The sequence below is a fragment of the Callithrix jacchus genome, chromosome 6 (genome assembly GCF_049354715.1).
Source record: "Callithrix jacchus isolate 240 chromosome 6, calJac240_pri, whole genome shotgun sequence".
NCBI classification, from domain to species: domain Eukaryota; kingdom Metazoa; phylum Chordata; class Mammalia; order Primates; family Cebidae; genus Callithrix; species Callithrix jacchus.
This window is the reverse complement of record NC_133507.1, coordinates 57,813,567-57,835,707: the sequence shown is the minus strand read 5'-3', so window position 1 is coordinate 57,835,707 and position 22,141 is coordinate 57,813,567. Positions and strand designations below refer to the sequence as shown.

Here is a 22,141-nt window from a genome sequence, read left to right as displayed (position 1 = left end):
CAGGGTCTTGCTCTGTCTCCCAAGCTGAAATGCAGTGGTGTGATTTTGGCTCACTGTAACCTCTGCCTCTTGGGTGCAACCCATCCTCCTGATTCAGCCTTGTGGTTAGCTGAGACTACAGCCACATGCCATGCACCTGGTTAATTTTTCTATTTTTGTAGCGATGGGGTTTCACCATGTTGTCCATGCTGGTCAAGTGATCTGCCCACCTCGGCCTCCCAAAGTGCTGGGATTACAGGCATGAGTCACCACACCTGGCCCATTTTTGCTCTTAATACAATATCCAGCACCATTCCAGGCACTCGGTAGGCAATCAATAATAATTCTGTTCAAATTAATAAATGAAAACTAAATATTAGGTGAGAAGTAAGAAAATAACATAGTTATAAAGCTCTTTGAATGTTAGGTTATTGGGAAAAACTGTGGAAAGCCAAGAATTTTCTTTCTCAGATTCATTTTAGAATTTTTTTTTCTATACAAAAGACCATAGATAAGGCAGAGAAAGATAAGAAAAAGACCACAAGCCCAAGAACTTGGAATATGAATCATAAAGGTTAATCCTAGACTTGGGCAATATCTAGAACTCGTAGAACATAAATTTTCAGTGCCACAAAAGAAGTAGCACTGGAATATAAGTTTCCTCAGCAAGGCAATTTACTTCTATAGAAGGGTGCGGCTCACAGATGGAACCAGGACAAGGGAAGGGAAGGAGTTTTTATTCCTGACCGAAGTAGCCTCAACTGCTATGTCATTTCCCTATTGGCTAGGATTAGATTGTGCAGTCTAGTCTAATTCAAATCGGCTATTTTAAAGGGAGCAGGGGTAGGAGCCAGAGTGGCTGGGGGGGTAGTTTGGTGGGAAGGATGGTTATAGGACAGGTCAGAGCAGGTAGCTAGCAGTGACCTGTATCAAAGCAGGTGACCAGAGCAGGTTACCAGAGCAGCTGAATGGGATGAGTCAGGATGAAGCAGGGGCGTGGGGGAAAGCTGTGAACTACTGATTAGAACTGGTGGAAAAGGTTGTTTACTGAAACTACAAGGAAGTTAAACTTTAAACTGGAGGACAAAGAACTGAACATCTTGGCATATTGATACTTTGAAGGGAAACTTGGAATTCACTATATCAAACATAAAACAGTTTTCTAGAACATAGGAAAGATATTGCCTTGCTGTTAGTTTTAACTGCTGCTAAATAATGCTTTAAATTGTTTAAACTTTAAAAACGTGTATCAAAGCATACATTGCTGGTAAATTCCTGTTCCAGTAACTTTTGTCTTCTTTATATATTAAAAATTCGTGAAAAACATTCTAGCTTGGTTTGTGGGTTTAATATACTTTTTGAGGGTTTAAAATACTTTCTTTCCTAAAATTCTTTGAGAGAAAACCAAAATGCTACTACACTGAAACGAACACTAAAGAATTATTTACTATGTCTATTAACATATTTTTATTTATATTTTGCCTAAGATGCCACATAAAGCCTCTATAAGGCATTTTTCCCTAAAACTTATATATGTATGTATATATGCTTTACATCCTAAAAAGTCTACTTCATGTCTTCACCAAATGTGCATTAGTGTAATTCATAGGTCCACTACTGGCAAATAGCCCTTCTTAAAATGATGCCAATGTTGGGCCAAGATCTTACACTATAACACATACTAAACCGTGAGCACGGATCAACAGACAGAATATATTAAAGAGAAGCTTCTCCTCCTAATCTCTACAGAGGGAGGCCTTGGAGTGGGAAACCGAAAGGCTGGGACAGACTACATGTCCCAGCGCACCTTGCGACGCCCCGCGACCACAATTCCCAGAATGCACTGCTCGCCGCACGCAGGTTGCCGGGGCTTGTAGTTCTTCCTGGTCGTGTCAGTTTGTAGGGCGAGGGTGGTAGTTGCTTTGCTGGCCCAGGGATATTAGGCGTAGTTTCCCAGTTTTTGCCAGAGTAGAAACACTTCAGGCCCCTGAGCTGGCTGGGTTCCTTGTTTTATCTACTGGCTTCTGCTTTAAGACAGGTAAGTCACGGAGGGGCTACAGTTCCTCGTAGCAGAACCCCACCTTTTATTTCTGAGAGCGACCTCGTTCTCGTGAGGGTATTTGTCCCTAAGCTCTCGCCGTAGCAGCCGCCGCCCATCCCTCTTTGTGTGCTTTCGAGAGCCGCGGAGCTAGTGGTGGCGACTGTTGGTGTTGGGGGCTTAGGCGAGGGACGTTACCGGGAGGTTACAGGCGGGCGGACTCTTCCCCCTCCAGCCACCTGACAGGTGGGTTGACTGTTCTTCCCTCAAGGCCTCCCTGCCTGTGTTCCACGTCGCAGCTCGCAGGGCGGCTTGGCAGTTCCTGCTGACAGCCCCGCCCGGCCGGGCTTCGGGGCGGAAAGGCAGGGACACCTGGGTGCGGTGACTCAGGGCGGCCCGGCGAGAGGAATCCGCTCCTTTCCCTTCTCGACCCTCCACAGGCGGCCTGGGGAGCCTTGAGGCTTGTCCGGTGCCCACCGGCTTCTCCTGGACGCCCTGACCTGGACCGCGCCCTCCTGGCCATGACCCCAGGGGAGAATGTGATTCCTTTCGTCTTACCCCATTTGACAAATAAAGGCCTTTTTTACTTGCCTTAATAGTGTTTCCCCTCATCTTTTGTGTGTTGGAAAGCCTCCGAATACGGAGGTTGTAGCACAAAACTAGAGACTTTCTCTTCTCTGGAGTTACAAGAATGTGAACATGTCAGTCATGGAGGAAGGCTCTGGCCTTTATGAGGATAAGAGGATTGGTCAGCTAGAGTTCAGCTGGTCAGACTTTGTTGTTGGGTTTTAACTAAAATGTGCGTATTTTAATATCAATTAGTATTAGTATATCTATTTTACAGTTGATAGTGAACGAAAAATAATGTGCCTAGCGTAGCATACAGTTACGTATGGAAGTTCTCTTCACAAGCCGTTTGTATGGATCTGTTTAGAGGTGTAGAAAGGGTGGAGTAAGAAGCACGGTCTGTTGCTTTTTTTTAGTTTGTTCAAACAAATCTTGGAAGATGTTGTGTATATATTTTGTCTGCCATGTCAGCTTTTCATCCTTTTCGTATGCTTAAAAATTACCAATTCGCCCAGTCTTTATGGAGTTTAGTAGCTGAAATTTGCTTTATGCATTTGTTAGTAGGTGAATTTCTCCTCTTGGGTAACTTACCTTTATTAAGATTTTACTATTATGCTTTTTAAGAGATTCCCCCTAAATAAAGTTTTTCAGAAGTTATTCGCCTAGTTTTCTTTCTCTGCAACATTTAATACTTCACTTGTACAGAGACATTGAAAGAGATTGATCATTGGGCAATAAGTCAATAATGTGGAGAAGGCAACCAGTTCCTGGCTCCTGCTAGGCTACTTGAAAAAAAAAAATAACAAAAAAAATCTAATTCATTACTTCTTCCTAAAAGTGAAGTTTAAGTAGTGTTTATGCAATTGTTTTTGAAGCTCTGTAATTCTGTTTACCTTATGCATTATTCAGTACCCAGTGTCAATTGTAATGTTCAAGTCATTCTGTTGGGTGTTGTGAAGGCAGCAAAAATGACTAACAGGCAGTCCCTGATTTCAAGTACATTGTAATCTAATAGGGAACATTTCAGGTATGTCCACAAATAATTGTACTAAAAGTGCCATCAGAGGTATAGGTAAAATGTTATTGTGGAGAGATACAAAGTTAATTTGATTTGATAAGTAATGATGGTAACTTCTACATTTTGCTTGTCTTTAGTATTACTACAGCACTTTTAGAACATATAGGAATTTTCAGTTTGACCTCCTGTTGTTTTTTTACCAAGTTTCTATGAATGCAATAGAATTGGCAATAGTTTTGATCTTCATCATATAGCTGAAGAACTTCTAAATGCCAAACCATATCGTCTGTTTTAAGAGCCGGTTTTGACCTTTGTCTCGGGTACCCTAATATATTGTCATCAAAAACTTTGAGACATTGTGTTCAGTTTGTGCATGAGAAATTAAAGTGGTTAGGACGGGCTAGCTTCTATGCTCAGCTGTAGGTAATATTTATTATGTACATTTGTTTATACATTTTTCAAGTCTTAGTAATAATATGTATGCTTTCTTTATTTTATTTTTTAAAAGTTTATTTTTTAGAGACTCTGTTGCCCAAGTTGGAGTACAGTGGCATGATCATGGCTTACTGCAGCGTTGACTTTCTGGGTTCCAGTGATCCTCCAAGTAATTGGGACTACAGGCACCAGGCACATGCCACCATGCCCACCTAATTTTTTCTTTTTCTTTTTTTTTTTTTTGGTAGAGATGGGGAGGGGGTGTTTCACTATGTTGTCCAGGCTGGTCTCGAACTCATGGCCTGAAGCTGTCCCCCCATCTTAGCCTCCCAAAGTGAGCTACTGCACCCGGCCCCATTATTTTAAAAGTAAGGTTTTTGTGCTCTTTTTAGATAGCATTGAACTATATGGCCTTTTGGGACAGTTCTTTTCTTGAAACATTAGTTTTTTCAACTGTGCTGCTTTTACTAATGTAATGATTACTTTCAATGATTCTATGTTTCTAAGGTCACAAAGATGTCAGACAAAAGTGAATTAAAGGCTGAGTTGGAACGTAAGAAGCAGCGACTGGCCCAAATCAGAGAGGAAAAGAAAAGAAAAGAAGAAGAAAGGAAAAAAAAAGAAGTATGTTTGATTTTTTTTTTTTTTTTAATAAACAACATAAAGTAATTGGGTTTGTTTCACATATATATTTACATATAGGTTGATGCAAAAGTAATTGTGGTTAAAAAGTAATATCAAAAACTGTGATTACTTTTGCACCAACCTGATAATTTCAGGATAGTTAAAAATCTAGCAATTCTGACTGCAGACATAGCACTATAAGTGAATCTTATTTTAAAGAAGCAAGATATATGAAAATGACAAAACTGATAAAATATAATTTTTAAAAACAATAGAATTTCATATAGATTGGTGCGGTTCTACAATTTGATTTATAAAAGTTCAGTTTATGTATTTAGTCTAGGAATATATTATAAAGTAAGGCACATCTATATTGTGTTTTGGTTTTTGGGGTTTTTTTTTGAGACAGGATCTCACTGTGTCACTCAGACTAGAGTGCAGTGATATGATCACAACTCCCTGCAGCCTCAACCTCACCTGACTCAGGTGATTCTTCCACCTCAGCCACTGGAGTAGCTGGGACTACAGGCACATGCCACTATGCTAGGTGAATTTTTGTATTTTTTGTAGAGACAGGGTTATGCCATCTTACCCAGACTGGTTTTGAACTCCTGGGCTCAAACACTTCCCCTGCCTCAGCCTCCCAAAGTGTTGGGATTACAGGTGCGAGCCAGCACACTCAGCCAAGACATCTATATTATAATAGCTCATAAATACGGTATATATATCATAACTTAGTTTGGACTTTGAATTTACCTGAATATTTTGCTAGTCTGAACTTCTAATTTGTCAGAATAAATAATATTAATGGCAAATAAAATATACAAAATAGATGATTTAATTGACTAAGGGATTTGTTCTTATCTCTTTTTTTTTTTTGAGACAGAGTTTTGCTCTTGTTACCCAGGCTGGAGTGCAATGGTGCAATCTTGGCTCACCACAACCTCCACCTCCTGGGTTCAGGCAATTCTCCTGTCTCAGCCTCCCGAGTAGCTGGGATTACAGGCACGCACCACTGTGCCCAGCTAATTTTTTTGTATTTTTAGTAGAGACGGGGTTTCACCATGTTGACCAGGATGGTCTCGATCTCTCGACCTCGTGATCTGCCCGTCTTGGCCTCCCAAAGTGCTGGGATTACAAGCTTGAGCCACCGTGCCCGGCCTGTTCTTATCTCTTATGAGTCAGTCATTGGAATATTTTTACCGAGTAGTAGGTTTGATGGTACCATAAAGGTGGTCCAGTTACTTCTGATTTTTTTGTATCAGAAATATTTATCATGTTATATACAGCAAATGTGCATTGACCCTGAGCTGAGCATATTTTACTTGTTCCTGCACTGAAATATACATTTATTCCTATGGAAACCCTGTAGACATGTCAGCGTACTTTTACTACAGATATGTTTTAAATAGCCAGTGTAAGATAGTTTTTCCTGTGTGTCTTTAGGACCAAGTTTTTATATGTGGTAGCCTAATAATAGCCAAGGCTGCCAGAAATCTCTTGGGGACTAAGAGAAAAATAAGTAGTATAAAAGCTGAAGATACAGTTTAGGCACAGCATTGCTATAATGCTGTAAAGGCCTGTAATTGAAGAATTTGCAGTTTATTCTGAACCTTTCTGTGATACATTTTAAGAGGGTTGGAGCTTTACATTAGCTATTAGATTAAAAGCTGACTGGTTGAAGCATGATTCCGTTTGGCAGAGCTTTTCCAAAATAATATTTATAGCCCTAAACACTTCCGTGCTGAGAGCAAGTTTCATTTTTATTTTCTAAGGATGGTCATAAGTCGCAAAAGTGGCTTCTAAGGGGTATCTATTGCATGATTGATACCTAATTTAAAGTTTATAAAACTGTTGAGTCACACAGACCAATGGGGAAAAAACTAGTTTATAAAAATCTTACAAGAGATAACACAATGGTATTAAACTGTGAGTCTATTAACATGATCAACAGTGAAGCATCAGTTTGCTATTACAACCTGTTTTGTTATTTTGATTAAATTTCCTTAGAACTTTTAAGTCAAAATGGCATAGAATATTATGGCTACCAAAATTCACTCCAGACGGTGTATGAGTAATAGTTGTCTAGTTGACATAGGAATTTGAGATTTACATAAAAACACTTTTCCCTGGAAAGCTTACGTTTTACTTGCCATGTCTTGGATGATCTAGTTTATCAAGTTTAACTAGAAGATTATGCTAAAACTATAAATGCCTGAGATAAAAGCTGGCACAATTTTCATAACAAAATGTTTTATGCTGTGCAAAAGTGAGTTTAATTTTACAAAACTCAATCTCAAATAAAATGAAGACTTTTTACAGAAGTTTGTGATACTCTTACTTTTTCAACAAATCATGTTGTCATTTACTTAAAATTTTTTACCTTTTAAATAACTACACTTTAATTTTTTCCTAGTGTGTGATATTATATCTAACCTTTTGTGCCACTCGGGGGAAGTTGTCTGTTGTTCCTAACCATACACAGCAATTTCATACTGTAGATAATTTGAAGTTGAATGTACTTCTTGAGTTTATCTGTTAGGAAAATTTTTGTGGAAACTCCTTGATTACATATAAAGATAGAGCAGTTTAGTATATATCATTTGGAGGTTATTTACTAGAACTCTGTTGAGAATGATTTTCATTTAATGACTAAAAAGAACTTCACCTGTACTCAAAACTAACTTCATGCCTTAAAAGTATATAGTGTTAGCATATCATTTAAAACATTTTTTCAAACAAATGTTTCATGCTATATGTAAACGTAAGTTTTTAACCTAAACATTTCAGACTGATCAGAAGAAGGAAGCTGTTGCTCCTGTGCAAGAAGAATCAGATCTTGAGAAAAAAAGAAGAGAAGCTGAAGCATTGCTTCAAAGCATGGGGCTAACTCCGGAATCCCCCATTGGTAAGGTTAAGAATGTATCCATTTATAAGAAATAGGCATAGATTCTGTTCAGCTCAGACATAGCTGAGTGGGTTGACTTGATATATTTTGCATATTTTCCTTGTGTCTCTAAAATTATTAATCTTATAATTTATTTGGAATTGTCTTTTTTCCAGATATGCTAGTATATGGTTATTTTATTTGTTCAAAAGAGCTGCAAGATTAATTATATTTATTAACATATTCTCAACTACTAATTGACTTTTCTTATTAAATCCGTAATTCATTTCAACAAAAATTTGTTAAGCAAGTTTTGTGTGCCATACTGTGTTAAGCTCAAAGATAACTAGATTCCTGATCTGAACTCTATATTCCTTTCTGGAGATTAGAGAGAGAAACAATCAAAATTATATTGTTAGTATGCAAAGTATATTAGTATTCAAAGGTACAGGAGTGGAAGGATAAGCTTATAGCCTCTGCTGTCTGTGCTAATAAGGGAGATAATTTTGGTATCTTATTTTGGCAGTGACTTGCTTAATCTTATTCTTTTTCTGAGTTACTCATTTTGGTAACTGTACTAGACCAAAAAAGCTGAAATAGTAGAGGTACACAGGACAATCTAGTTACATATCAGGAACAAGTGCCTACTTAAAATAGGTCTGTGCTGGGTGCTGTTACATAGTGTTTTAGTTTGACATGGCCTTTGTCCTTTAGGGCCCTAACATTTTAGGGTGAGTTTGTGGGCTAATTTTAATTAGTCGAGGGGACAAATGATGGAGATTGTGATTGGTGTATTCTTGTTGTGGAACTGCAACATAACTATCCTTAGTGCTGAATTTCTAAAAGATTTCAAGATGAAAAGGCTGGCTACATAGTCATTTCATTGTTATTTCTTTCAGCTCATTTTCCTTTTCTTTTTGTAGAGTTTGAAGACTTAAGTATATTAATTTTATGTATTTATTCAATAAGCTTATGTTGAATATGCAGTTTTAAAAGTAAATGAATCAGAACACTTTTTCTTACAACTGAACCAAATTGCTTGTTAGACTTTGTTTGTGTTACCTTTTTTTCCTGTGCCTGTGTGTTGGCTTTTGTTTTTCTCCCATAGGTTTTTTTTTTTTTCTTTTATGTTCTTCTTAAGACTTTAGTTTCGCTGAACTCACTTGTTCATATTTCTTAATTTATGGCTGGGTTAGTTCTTTGCATTGCTACAGAGAAATACTGAGGCTGGGTAGCTTATAAAGAAAAGAAGTAGCCGGACATGGTGGCTCAGGTCTGTAACCCCAGCACTTTGGGAAGCCGAGGTGGGTGGATCACCTGAGGTGTCGGGAGTTTGAGACCAGCCTGACCAACGTGGAGAAACCCGATCTGTACTAAAAATTCAAAACCAGCCAGGTGTGCTGGTGCATGCCTGTAATCCCAGCTGCTTGGGAGGCTGAGGTTGAGGTGAGCCAAGATGGCACCATTGTACTCCAGCCTAGGCAACAGGAGTGAAATTCTGTCTAAAAAATAAAAAGTAAAGAGGTTTAATTGACTCACGGTTCTGCCAGCTTTACGGGAAGCATGGTGCTGTCTTCTTCTGGCGAGGCCTCAGGAAACTTTTAATCATTGCAGAAGGCATAGGGGAGTCAGCATGTCTCATGCAGTGAGCAAGAGCAAGAGATGGTGGAAGGTGCCACAGTCTTAAACAAAACCATGAGGGATCTGTGCCCATGACCCAGACGCCTCCCGCTAGGCCCCACCTCCAACGCTGGCGATTACATCTCAACAAGAGATTTGGAGAAGATGTCCAAACTGTATCAGTGGCCTACCTCCATTCTTGAAAGACTGTTCTTTAGGGTTTGTGTATGTGTCCCTCATTACTCAACTCTAATTCTGTTCTCATTCCCACTAATTCATTAGTACTCATTTTTGCATTTTTTTTTTTTTTTTGAGAGAATCTCGCCCTGTCGCCCATGCTGGGGTACAATGATGCAATCTCGGCTCACTGCAGCCTTCATCTGTCAGGTTCAAGTGATTCTCCTGCCTCGGCCTCCCAAGCAGCTGGGGTTACAGGTGTGCACCACCACACCCAGCTAATTTTTTGTATATTTAGTAGGGACAGGGTTTAACCATGTTGGCCAGGCTGGTCTTGAACTCCTGATCTCATGATCTGCCCACCTCAGCCTCCCAAAGTGCTGGGATTACAGACATGAGCCACCACACCCACGCCACTTTTGCTTTTTTAATGTACACACATCCTTCAGATTATCCTGTTTTTCAAGGTTTCCCATATCTGTATGTATACTTTATATACATAAATAGCATAGTGCTGTATGTCTTCTGTTTATTCCATGTTGTATATACAAGTTTAGTTATTTATCTGTAATATATAATATCCTATTATGTACCACATTTTACTTATCCATTCCCCTGGTGCTGTGCACTCAGTTTGCTTTTGTCTCTGCTTTACTATCATAAGCAACACTGCAAAAAAACTTTTTTCTTTTCTTTTTTTTTTTGTAAGATGGGGTTTCATCATGATGGCCAGGCTGGTCTTGAACTCCTGACCTCAGGTGATCCACCAACCTCAGCCTCCCAAAGTGCTAGGATTACAGGCGTGAGCCATTGCGCCTGGCCTATATATTTTTTTTCTTGAGGACTATGGAATAGTTTCTCTGGGGTGTATGCCCAATAATTGACTTGCTATGTTATTGTATATAGGATTTAGCTTAATTAGGTTCTGCATAATACTCTCAAGAATGGCTACAAAAGTTTATCCTCCCACTACCAGTGCATGAAAAAGTAACTGCTTTACCATATTTACATCATGATTGGGTATTATCCAGCTTTCTAATTTTTCCTAACTTGGTTAGTATAAAGTGGTCAAAATGTTTTAATATACATTTATCTGATTACAGTGAGGTTGACCACTTCTTTATATATCCATTAACCATTTGAGGTTTCCCTTTTGTGAATTGCATATTCTTATCCTTTTCCCCATTTATTACAATTGGGGTTCTTTATCTTCTGATATGTAGGCATTCTTTGTGTATTTTGTGTATTTTAGGGAGGACTTTTGTCTGTTTCAGTCTCTTAAAAAACCTCCTAATCTGTTACTTGTTAACTGTTCATAATATTCTTCATTGAACAGAATCCTTTATTTTGATATGGTCAAATTCTTCGTTTTGATATGGGCAGATCTAGCAATTATAGGCTAAGTATTCCTAATCCAAAAATCTGGCATTCAAAATGCCCCAGAATCTAACTTTTTTTTTTTTTTTTTTGAGACCGAGTTTCGCTCTTGTTACCCAGGCTGGAGTGCAATGGCGCGATCTCGGCTCACCACAACCTCCGCCTCCTGGGTTCAGGCAATTCTCCTGCCTCAGCCTCCTGAGTAGCTGGGATTACAGGCATGCGCCACCATGCCCAGCTAATTTTTTGTATTTTTAGTAGAGACGGGGTTTCACCATGTTGAACAGGATGATCTTGATCTCTTGACCTTGTGATCCACCCGCCTCGGCCTCCCAAAGTGCTGGGATTACAGGTGTGAGCCACCGTGCCCGGCCCAAAATCTAACTTTTTAGGCACCAACAGGACACTCAAAAGAAGTACTGACTAGAGAATTTCAGATTTCGGATTTTTAAGTTAGGATCTGAACTGCTAGGTATAATGTAAATATTCTAAAATCCAGAATAGTCTATCACCTTTGGTCCAGCATTTTGGATAAGGGATACGCAACCTGTATAACCCTTTTTTGTGTGCTTTTGGTCTTTTTAAAAAGAAATCCTTTCCTACATTGTGGATGCAAGTATGTTTTTCTGTGGTTTTCATATCAGTTTTATAGTTTTACCCCTCGCATGTCGATATTTGGATTATATTTTTTTAAATAGTATGACGTAGGGATCCAACCTAATTTCCCTCTATATAGTTAGCTAATTTTTTCAATACCATTTATTAATCTATCTTTTCCCCCACTGAAGTCTGCTGCCAACTTCATCATACAGTAAATTCTCATGTATTGATGGGCATTTCTGGGCTGTTTTCACTATGAATCTATTTGTTCAATTCTACACAACCCAGTTTTAATAACTGTAGCTTTGTATTATATTCTAATTTCTTATATAGAAAATAACCCCCTCTTTGTTCCTCTTTTACAGAATTGTCCTAGGTTCACAAACATTTTTCTTCCCCTCAAGAAATTTAGTTTCCCTCTAGAGTCTTGTACCATACATACATTGCATTGATGTTTTCTTTTCAAATTATTTATTTATTTATTTTTGAAACAAGGTCTCACTTTGTCACCCAGGCTAGAATGCAGTGGTACAGTCATGCCTTGCTACAGCCTCAACCTCCCAGGCTCAAGCCATCCTCTCACCTCAGCCTTCCAAGTAGCTGGGACTGTAGGTACACACTACCATGCCCAACTAATTTTTTTTTTTTTTTTTTTTTGTAGAGGTGAAGTCTCGCTATGTTGCCAGGGCTGGTCTTGAACTCCTGGGCTCAAGCAATCCTCCTGCCTTGGCCTCCCAAGGTGCTGGGATTATAGACATGAGCCACCACACCCTTCCTAATTTTTAAAAATCTAGAATATTCTCTACACACATACTACTTTTTGCCTCATGTTATCTACTTGTTGAAGAAGGTGGGCTTGGTTTGACTGTCCCCCCTCCTGGGTTTGTCTGATGGCATTCTAAAATCACATTTAGATTTTATCTATCCCTTATGTTTCCTTTAAACTGGAAGTTAGATTAAGAAGCTTGATTTTGATCTAGTTTGTCTGGGCTCAGTGGCTCACACCTGTAATCCCAGTACTTTGGGAGGCTGAGGTAGGTGTATCGCTTTAGCCCAGGAGTTAAAGACCAGTGTGAGCAATGTGGTGAGACCCGGTCGCTACAAAAAAAAATACAGAAATTAGCCAGGCATGGTAACATGCACCTGTAGTCCCAGCTACTGGGGAGTTGAGGTGGGAGGATCAATTGAGCTCTCAAGGTCAAGGTGTTAGCCATGATGGCACCACTGAACGCCACCCTGAGTGACACAGCAAGACCCTATCTCAAAAAAAAAAAAAAGAAAAAAAAGAAAGAAAAGAAAAGAAGCTTGATTCACTTCAGGCTGAACTGTTTTGGCCAGAAAATCTCCTAAGTGATGTTGTGTCCTTCATATTGTATCATATCAGTAGCACATTTCTCCAGCTGTTGAGTGATGCTAAGCTTGATTATTGGATTACAATTGTGATAACCTGATCTCTCCATCATAATTACCCCCTTGTGACTAATAGGTAATATCTGAGGGTGATACTTGGGTACTATGTGACTATTCATTTCTTTATCAGCCCTTTATCTGATGGTATTAATACTCATTGATGATCCTCATCCAAGTTATTTAATTAGGAGTTGCAACATTGTTTTTGTAATTTGCCATTCTTTCTGCATTTATTGGCTAAAGCTCTTCTGTAAAGAGGAGCTTTCCCTTAATAACTGGGGCTTTTTGGTTACCCTAAATGTTAGAAAAGCAGGAGACTTGTTTACTTTTTTTGCTTTAATTACTAATAGTCACTTCCAGGAGTGGCAGATGAGTTTTGCATGTGTTTTATCTTTTTAATTTATGTTTTTGAGACAGGGTCTCTGTCACCCAGGCTGGAGTGCAGTGGTGCAATTTCAGCTCCCTGCAACCTCCACCTCCCAGGCTCAAGCAATTCTCCCACCTCAGCCATCCAAGTAGCTGGGACTACAGGCGTGTGCCGCCACCACGCCCAGCTGTTTTTTGTATTTTTAATAGAAACAGGGTCTCACCAGGTTGTCCAGGCTAGTCTTGAACTCCAGAGCTCAAGCAGTCCACCCACCTCAGCCTCCCATAGTGTTAGGATTACTGGTGTGAGCCACCACTCCTGCCCTGCATATATTTTAAAATTAGCCGATTTATTGCAGGTTTTTTTGTATATATACTAATGAATGAAATTTGCCTTTGATTTTCTTGTACTGTCCATGTTCGTTGGTCATCATGAACAACTATGGTTCTAAAATAAATTGGTCAGTTTTCCCTTTTGCTATTTTGTAGAATAATTTATAAAAGATGCCTGTTTATTAAAAGCTTGATAGAGTTCAATTGTAAAACTGCCTTGGATTATGACTTTTTTCTACCGAGAGTAGAAAGTAGAGGTTATTTGTCATTGAGAGAGAGAGAGAGAGAGAGAGAGAGAGAGAGAGAGAGAGAGAGAGAGAGAGTGTGTGTGTGTGTGTGTGTGTGTGTGTGTGTGTGTGTGTTTGGTGGGGGAGGGAGGACTTAGAGACAGGATCTCAGTCTGTGGGCCAGGCTGGTGCAGTGGTATGATCTCAGCTAACTGTAGCCTGAAACTCCTGGGCTCAAGCAATCCTCCGGCCTCAGCCTCCTGAGTAGCTGGGACTACAAACATGCACCACCATGCCCAGCTAATTTTATTTTTTTTAGAGACAGAGTCTCATTATGCTGCCCAGGCTTATCTCGAATTACTAGAATCAAGCAAACCTTTTGCCTCAGTCCCCCAAAGTGCTTAGAGGCATGACACACCACACCCAGGCTAAAATTTTATTTTCATTTATTAATTTATCTTTTGAATGTAATGCTCTGAATTACATTGAAAAGGAGAATAAAGGAAATGAAACACTTAAGAGAGATTAGTGGAGGATATTTAAACTTTTATTGTTAGGATATTTAAACTTTATGAAGAGAAGGAGCAAAGGACAGGGAGAAATGAATATTTCAGGGAGTTTAGGTTTAAAGCAACATCTCTCAGACAAAAAGAGTAAGGTTTGAAAAATAGGTAGTTATTTAAAGTTTAATATTCCAGGCTAAGAACACTTGTGTCCAGGAGGGGACATTATTGTAACGTGGGCTGTGGTTAAGTACTGAGTATCATTGGTGAGCTTAGGAGAGACCTCACAACTGGGGGTTACATGCATCCCAAAAGCTCACTCCTTCCATTTCCCTGTTTTCCACCAACACTCCCACTCCCTACATTCACTTTCCTTAGCTGTCTACCTTTTCCAGGTCTTTCTTCCTGATAAAAACCCCTTCTTGCCAAAGGCTTTCTTCTATTGAAAAATAATTCAGCTGTGTGCCATCCTTTGCCCTTGAGACTTCTGTGTAGTTCTGAGTGGTTGACCCAGACTTAATGCTAATTCTAAATCTAGGTGTATTCCCAGGTCCTTTGTAATCCAAAAATATACTAGTTGTTTCTTCACAGGCCAGAAGCCAGCAGTGTTAATTTTGTATCCTTGGAAGAAGAGGGTGTAAGCTGGCAGGAAAAGCTTCCTTGATTAGCTTTTTGTCCTGGAGAATTAAAGAGTTACAGGCTTTTTCAGATTACTTACATGATCAGTGACTGCCATAGTTTAGATTTTTTTTTTTCTCTGAGACTGTTGTCAAAGAAGAGAATACCTAGGTATCTGTGCTCTAAACTTCTAAGAAGCTGAAATTGATTAATGTACTGGTATTTAATTCCTTTATTTTGTATCAATTAAAGCCTGTTTTAGGCTGTTTTATATACAGAACTGTGTGGTAAAAGTAATCTAATTGAATCACTATCTTTACTAAGCAGATCATATCTCAGATACTTGGCAAAAACTATTAATGGTTTGTGTTATTTTCAAAGCTGATTAGACTTATAAACCATCCTTAAAAATGAATTCTAGAAGTGAGTCTTTTCTTAGATTTGAAAACCTGTGAGTTGACTAGTGTTTCTGTTTTGTTTTTTCCTCCCGAATGCATGCATTCATTTGTTGCCAGAGGTTTATTGAAGTCTGAGAGTATAGTGGCATTTGGCTTACTGCATAATTATAGTGTTTTTTTATTTTTCTAAACTAATTGGGTTAAAATGTAGCAGTCACAAAATAACACTATCATTCCCCTTTTTAAAAATTAATATTCCTCCTTTTGTAATGATAGTATTTTTTTTCTAGGATTATCCCTTCTGTGGTATACATTATTTGTTATTGCAAGATGTAGTTGCGGCTCAGATAATAATTAAGAGCCCTTTATAGAGTATTTTCCATCATTTGGCTTGAAACTATCTTTTGGTAGAAAGAAAATAGTTCTGGGGCGGAGGTATTTATATAATTACAAATTTGAAGTCACTGGGATTTATTTTACCTTTATTTGGCTAGAAACCAATAATATGGTAGCATCACCCTTTTGATTTACTTTTTATATCTGAAACTTTTATTTCAGAACTGGTTAGGTCAATGTATCTATTTATGTCTGTGTAATTAGTATTTAGCCTGTTTGTTTAAAGAATTTTGATTAACATTTTTAAAAAATGTAGCCTTAACCAAGTAAAATACTGTTGAATTTGTTCAGTGGAGTCATTGATACTTGATATCATCAGAAAGGGGGAAAAACATGTTAAACTGAAAAAGAAATTCTCTAGTTCAATCACAAATAGATTGACAGGAATTTTACTAATTTTTCTCCAACCTCTCTGATATATACACTTGGAAAAAATAGTTTTTCTGAGTATAAAATTAAGTATATAATTTAAAGCATACAAAATTTCTTCTTTAAAAAAACCTTTAATTTGAAAACATTGCGGTGCCTCACTATAATTTAATAAACATTTATTTGTGTTTACAGCACAGTAGACAAGCAACTGTTAAGTATTACTCTATTCCTGTATCAGTTGAGACCTAGACCATGGGAAGCTTCACAGTGAAAGATGGACAGAAAGATGAGGAAATGTAACCTAAGATAAATTAAGGGACATTAATATTCTCCTACTTCAGATAAAAATCAACATTAATATTCTCCTACTTCAGATAAAAATCATTTTTAGCTACTTTGAATTATACTTAACAGCACCTAGCACAGTGCCATCTACGTGTAAACTATAGGAAGCTATCTGGTCTTAGAGTTGTTTCTGACAGATTTAATCACAATATGAGAAACATTGATTATGGTTTTTATAGTCCTTTGAAATGTAAGCCACTGTATCTTAGGAAAGAAACATTCTAGTTGTGATTTTTTTTTTTCTTCTAATCTTACTGGTATCAGTTAGAATTTGCCATTGAAAAAATAAGGATAATCAGTTTTCTATCCATGTTTAAGATGCAAGTAATCATACTATATTTATACATTTTGTTAAATTACCAAACCCACTGTTTTTACTAAGCATATCTAAATATTTAAACTTAATTTTAAGGTTCCATGAATGTGACTGTCCTAAAAAACACAGACTTTTAATTAAATACGTATTGCTTAGTTCCTATATGCATAGGAACTTGCCTTCTTTTCAATAGACTATGAAAAGAAGGCCTTTCAGCTCAACATAGGCTGTATTAGTCACGTAATATCATACACTGGAAAATTATTTTGAAAAGATACTTGGGATTGGGGACATTTGTGGTAAAATTTAACCAGAAGATGGCAGTGATGATCTTCCTATACTCCCTGCAACGGTAATCAAAAAGTTTTACAAATGTCATAGCATGAAATATGCACGTTCAGCTGTTGTTATATAATGTTAAAAGTTGAGGATCTAAGGGAAAGCACTTGCTATTTATTTTATATACTGTGAAAAATGTGTATTTTTCTATAAGAAGGGATTAAGAATATTTTGGGTGTCTGTATCTTTGTCTGTACACTTCAGTTTTTTCTGAATACTGGGGTAAGGAAGTTCCCATAAGTCTTGCCTTGTTTATTTGCATGTGTCACTTTATGTTATGCATCATGTCTAGAAGGCATGCTGTTTTATGGCCTGTTTGCATTTTTCACCCAAATTGCTGGAAACTAATGAACATTTTAAAGGAGCCATTCCTTTAGCTACAGTCATTTCTCTAAATTGGTATTTTGGGGGGAGGGGCGTGAAATAATTTTAAACATTTTTTTGAAAGAAAAAATTATTGGACAAAAGTGAATCTTTTAAAATAAATCTCAAGAAAATAGATTAATCTAATAACTTAATGACGCCTATTTCAGAGTTGAATTTTTGTAGCAATTGTAAATAATATTTATAATCTGATAATATTAAAATTGAAAAGTTAGAAAGGGGAGAAGGAATGCTCTCCTTTGAAAATTAGTGGCCACATTTGGTGTCAGATGAGATAAAGATGCATCCTTCCATAATCTTGCCTTTTTTAAAAAAATTGTAAAGCTCAAATGCATTTTGCCAGAAAAATTGCACGAATCTTCAGCATGCGTTGTTAACTTTTTGTCTTTTCCTTTTTCTTTCTGCTGTTCATTTTCATTCATATATTTTTGATTTTTGGTTTGCCATTATTTTTTTCTTTTTTGTTAATTATTTCATATTAAATTATTTTTGAAACATCATAAGCTGAGCAACCTCTCCGTGTAGTAACAGCGGATACCTGTCTATTTCACTATTTAGTCCCTCCTCCTATGTCTCCATCTTCCAAATCTGTGAGCACTCCAAGTGAAGCTGGAAGCCAGGACTCTGGAGATGGCGCCGTGGGATCTAGGTACAGTCATTTTCCTTTTACTATTTTGATGATAGAATGCATTCAGTGCCCAGTACTGTTGATACTTTAAAGGGACTCTAAATAGTTGTGCTGAGTTAGTCCTAACATTTTAAAGTCTAAAATGGCATAGAAATTCTCTGTTGGACATTGCGAGGGGAAAAAAAAGTGTTTTTTTTTAAATAATATTTTAACTGTCATATTTAATTAGTACTAAATAGTGAACCAGTTTTATGCTAATTATTTTATATTAAAAATAGAGATATTGCATTTAGATTTTTATGTTTAAACAAACTTTTTGTTATTATATGAGTGTTTTGGTTGTAAATAGTGTAAAACCTCTCTTGTGCTTGATTCCCCATTTAGTAATTGAAAATGTAAATAATTCAGTTAAACATCTCAGTTCTGTTCTATTAAGTCATTAGTTGCGCTAATTAAGGTAGAGAATAATAATGCATAAAATATCAAGAGTAAAGAATAACTGCTAAGGACATTGAGAATGTTTACTTGTCAAGTATTCCTGAACTTGCAAGTTCTGTGTAAAGTTACATTTTGTGTTTATTTTAGGATCTTAAAATGTTGAGACTACATACATGTTGAGACTTGCTTTTGAAAAGTTCAGTAAGATTTCAGCTTTCTTTCAAAGATCATATTGGGAAAAGTATTACTACTTACTCCTTTTTGTCACACACACGTACACACCCACACACAAAATAATAAATATTTAATAGTATCGTACTTTTTGACTTCTGAAATGAAATTAAATGTAGGTAGTCAAAATCCACAGCTAAATAACAATGCTTATTTTGTGCCAGGAAGTTGCATATCCTCCCCAAGAAAATCTCTTAACACATCTTTTAATAAGACATAAACTGTTAGAATTTTTATCCTTTTTGTGTCTGAGTCCCTCTAATTGAAGTTACAAACCAGTAATAAATATCTAAAAGACTGGGCAAGAAAAAAGAAGCAAGGTGGCTGGATGATCTATAAACCCAATACTTTAATCAGCTCTTGAATAATCAGGTAGGTTATCATTAACAATTGAAAGCTTGCCAGCTTTAATTTGAGATGTGCTTTCCAAAACTGTTCTGTGTATAGAACCAAAATTGCAAATCTAAGTAATACTGTCTTTGGAGGTAAATGACATGACTCCTTTATTTAAGAAAAATCAAAATTTTCTTTTTAGAAATAAAGTTAGTTATATTACTTTATAAAAAAATATAAAATAGTATGTATTACAGAACAAAGACAATTTAGTCTAAATTCATTTTTATAGTTAAATTTTTTTTATATTTTGTGCTTCTGTATTTTTATACAAATATGTAATTCTTCCTTCCTTCCTTCCTTCATTTATTTATTTATTTATTTATTTATTTGGAGATAGGGTCTCACTCTGTCACCTAGGTTGAAGTGCGGTGGCACAGTCTTTGCTCACCGCAACTCTGCCTCCTGGGCCCAAGTGATTCTCCCACATCAGCCTCCCAACTAGCTGGGACCACAGGCTTGTGCCACCATGCCTGGCTACTTTTTTTATTTTTTGTAGAGACATGGTTTTGCCATGTTGCCCAGGCTGGACTTAAATTCCCGTACTCGAGTGATCTACCCACCTCTGACTCCCTGGGATTATAGCCGTGAGCCACTGTACCCAGCCACTATTCCTTTAGATACTTAATAATCAACTGGCGGGCCGGGCGCGGTGGCTCACGCCTGTAATCCCAGCACTTTGGGAGGCCGAGGGGGGTGGATCATGAGGTCAAGAGATCGAGACCATCCTGGTCAACATGGTGAAACCCCGTGTCTACTAAAAATACAAAAACTTAGCTGGGCATGATGGTGCGTGCATGTAATCCCAGCTACTCAGGAGGCTGAGGCAGAATTGCCTGAATCCAGGAGGCGGAGGTGGCAGTGAGCCGAGATCACGCCATTGCACTCCAGCCTGGGTAACAAGAGCGAAACTCCGTCTCAAAAAAAAAAAATAATCAACTGGCATTTTTAAGTGAAGGCTTTTTTTTCCCCTTCTACAACATTACCATAGTAAAATAGTTCCCAGGAATAAAAATTACTGTATTTATTAAATGTCTTTGATATTGTATTTTATTTTTATGTAGATACTATACTGTGTACATTATAACTAATTGTTCCTGATTTTGAATAGTAGAAAGATTATTTTAATTCAGTGTCAGCAAGTTTGCTTTCAAAAATACTTTGTGACACCTACTTAAGTTTTTTAAATTAATGTGAATTAAAACATGTTCCCATGAGTTTTATGGAGAGCCCAGACGATATTAGAGACCTGTTAGAATATTGTAAATTAATACAGGGAGTAATACTGATAAGAAAAATATTCATGCATAGAACGAATATTCATTAAGTTATTAACTTTATTAAATACTGTGGGTTACCACAAAGGATAAAACATTCTTGGTCCTTGCTTTCATGGAATTTACATTATAGTGATTGAATCATTAATTTAAAGATACTGTTGACTTTATTGAAAAGCCCTCAGGGTAGTGTGCTAACCTATATTTAGTGTGAACTGTAGTTTATTAAAGTGATAAATTGGAAACACCAAAAAAGTTAATATTTTTTAAAGTATTTGTTCTTGTTAGATAATGAATACAAAATTAGCTTCTTGTGAGTTTATCAGAGAGAAAAATCCTCTTTTTGAATGAGGTGATCTTACATCTTTTTAAATTTTCTTTGAGATGGAGTTTCCTTCTTGTTCCCAGACTGGAGTGCAGTGGCACGATCTTGGCTAACTGCAGCCTCCACCTCCTGGGTTCAAGTGATTCTCCTGCCTCAGCCTCCTCAGTAGCTGGGATTACAGGCATGTACCACCACCAGGCCTGGCTGATTTTGTATTTTTTGTAGAGACAGGATTTCGCCATGTTGGCCAGGCTGGTCTTGAACTCCTGACCTCAGATGATCCACCCACCTCAGCCTCCCAAAGTGCTGGGGTTACAGGCATGAGCCACTGCGCCCAGCCACATCTTTTTAACCTTAATATGTACATTGTCTCCTTTGAGAGTACAAACTCAGTTGAAAACATTAATTTTCAAGAAGGCTGAGTATATTCATTTTAATGTATATGTACACATACGCAGTAATAAAAAATGAATTCTACCTAAATCATATACAGCTTTCATAGAGATAATTAATGTTGTGATGATGATATTGACAGTGAAATAAAACATTTCTGAATATATGATGTTTAAAAAGAGTTCCCAGGTCTGAGAATGAAACCTAATGAACTCATGTTGAGCAAAAACGATGCTAATGTAAGAATAAAGACAATAAGAAGAAATACAGGAAAATGCATGAAGACATGTGAGACGTATGCATGCACCTGTACATGAAAACTTCAGTTGGCCAATGCAGTCTAAGATTAGTACACGTAGGGAGTAGGAATAGATACAACATAAAATATGCTATCTAAACATGCTTGAATCACTCTAAGCGCCAAGAATTTCTTTTGGGACTGATGGTAATTTAAGAATAAATTTAAAAGGCCATGAGAAATGATCTCTCTCTAACTTTGCAGATTAGGGAGCTGCATTTTATTTGTTATCTCGAAAATTAGGAACAATTATTTAGTAGGGTAATCCAGGCCTCTTGTTCCTTTTTTCCTTTTTTTTTTTTTTTTTTTTTTGACTTGGAGTCTTGCTTTGTTGTCTGGGCTGGAGTGCAATGGTGTGATCTCAGCTCACTTCAGTCTCTGCCTCCTGGGTTCAAGTGATTCTCCTGCCTCAGTCTCCCCAGTAGCTGGGATTACGGGTGTGTGCCACCTGGCTACTTTTTTATTTTTAGTAGAGACAGGATTTCACCATGTTGGCCAGGCTGGTTTCAAACTCCTGACCTCAAGTGATATGCCCACCTCGGCCTCCCAAAGTGCCAGGATTACCAGTGTGACCCACTGTGCCTGGCCCTTTTTTCCATTTTTGATCAGTTTGTTTCTCAGGCTTTGTACTTGGAATTGTATGTCTGAAGATGCCCTTAATAAATATAATCATGTACACATCCAATGGATTTTCAGTACTGGCTGTATTTTGAGGTACAGTCTTACTTGATTTTAGACTAAAATGACATCCTCAACAAGGAACTTTATGTCATTGATAGCAGATCTCTTACATAATGTAAAGGCTATTGACAGAACATTCCTTGGAGAC

At 37.4% G+C, this 22,141-nt stretch overlaps 1 protein-coding gene across 21 annotated transcripts in view; it reads left to right on the top strand.

Moving 5' to 3' along the window:
* Window positions 1-1,852: 1,852 nt before the first annotated feature.
* DYNC1I2 (dynein cytoplasmic 1 intermediate chain 2) overlaps window positions 1,853-22,141 on the top strand; it is a 57,540-nt gene continuing 37,251 nt past the window's right edge. For 4 of the 21 annotated variants that reach the window (XM_002749353.7, XM_008998717.3, XM_008998716.4 and 1 more), the window contains exons 1-4: window positions 1,853-2,017; window positions 4,545-4,661; window positions 7,452-7,569; window positions 17,888-17,978. In XM_002749353.7, the coding sequence (XP_002749399.1) occupies window positions 4,554-4,661; window positions 7,452-7,569; window positions 17,888-17,978 (317 nt within the window). In that variant the 5' untranslated portion in view covers window positions 1,853-2,017; window positions 4,545-4,553. Of the gene's footprint in view, window positions 2,018-2,144; window positions 2,264-4,544; window positions 4,662-7,451; window positions 7,570-17,149; window positions 17,168-17,833; window positions 17,979-22,141 lie in introns of those variants that run through there. The other 17 variants (XM_002749355.6, XM_008998709.4, XM_008998706.5 and 14 more) reach the window with 5 other exon arrangements.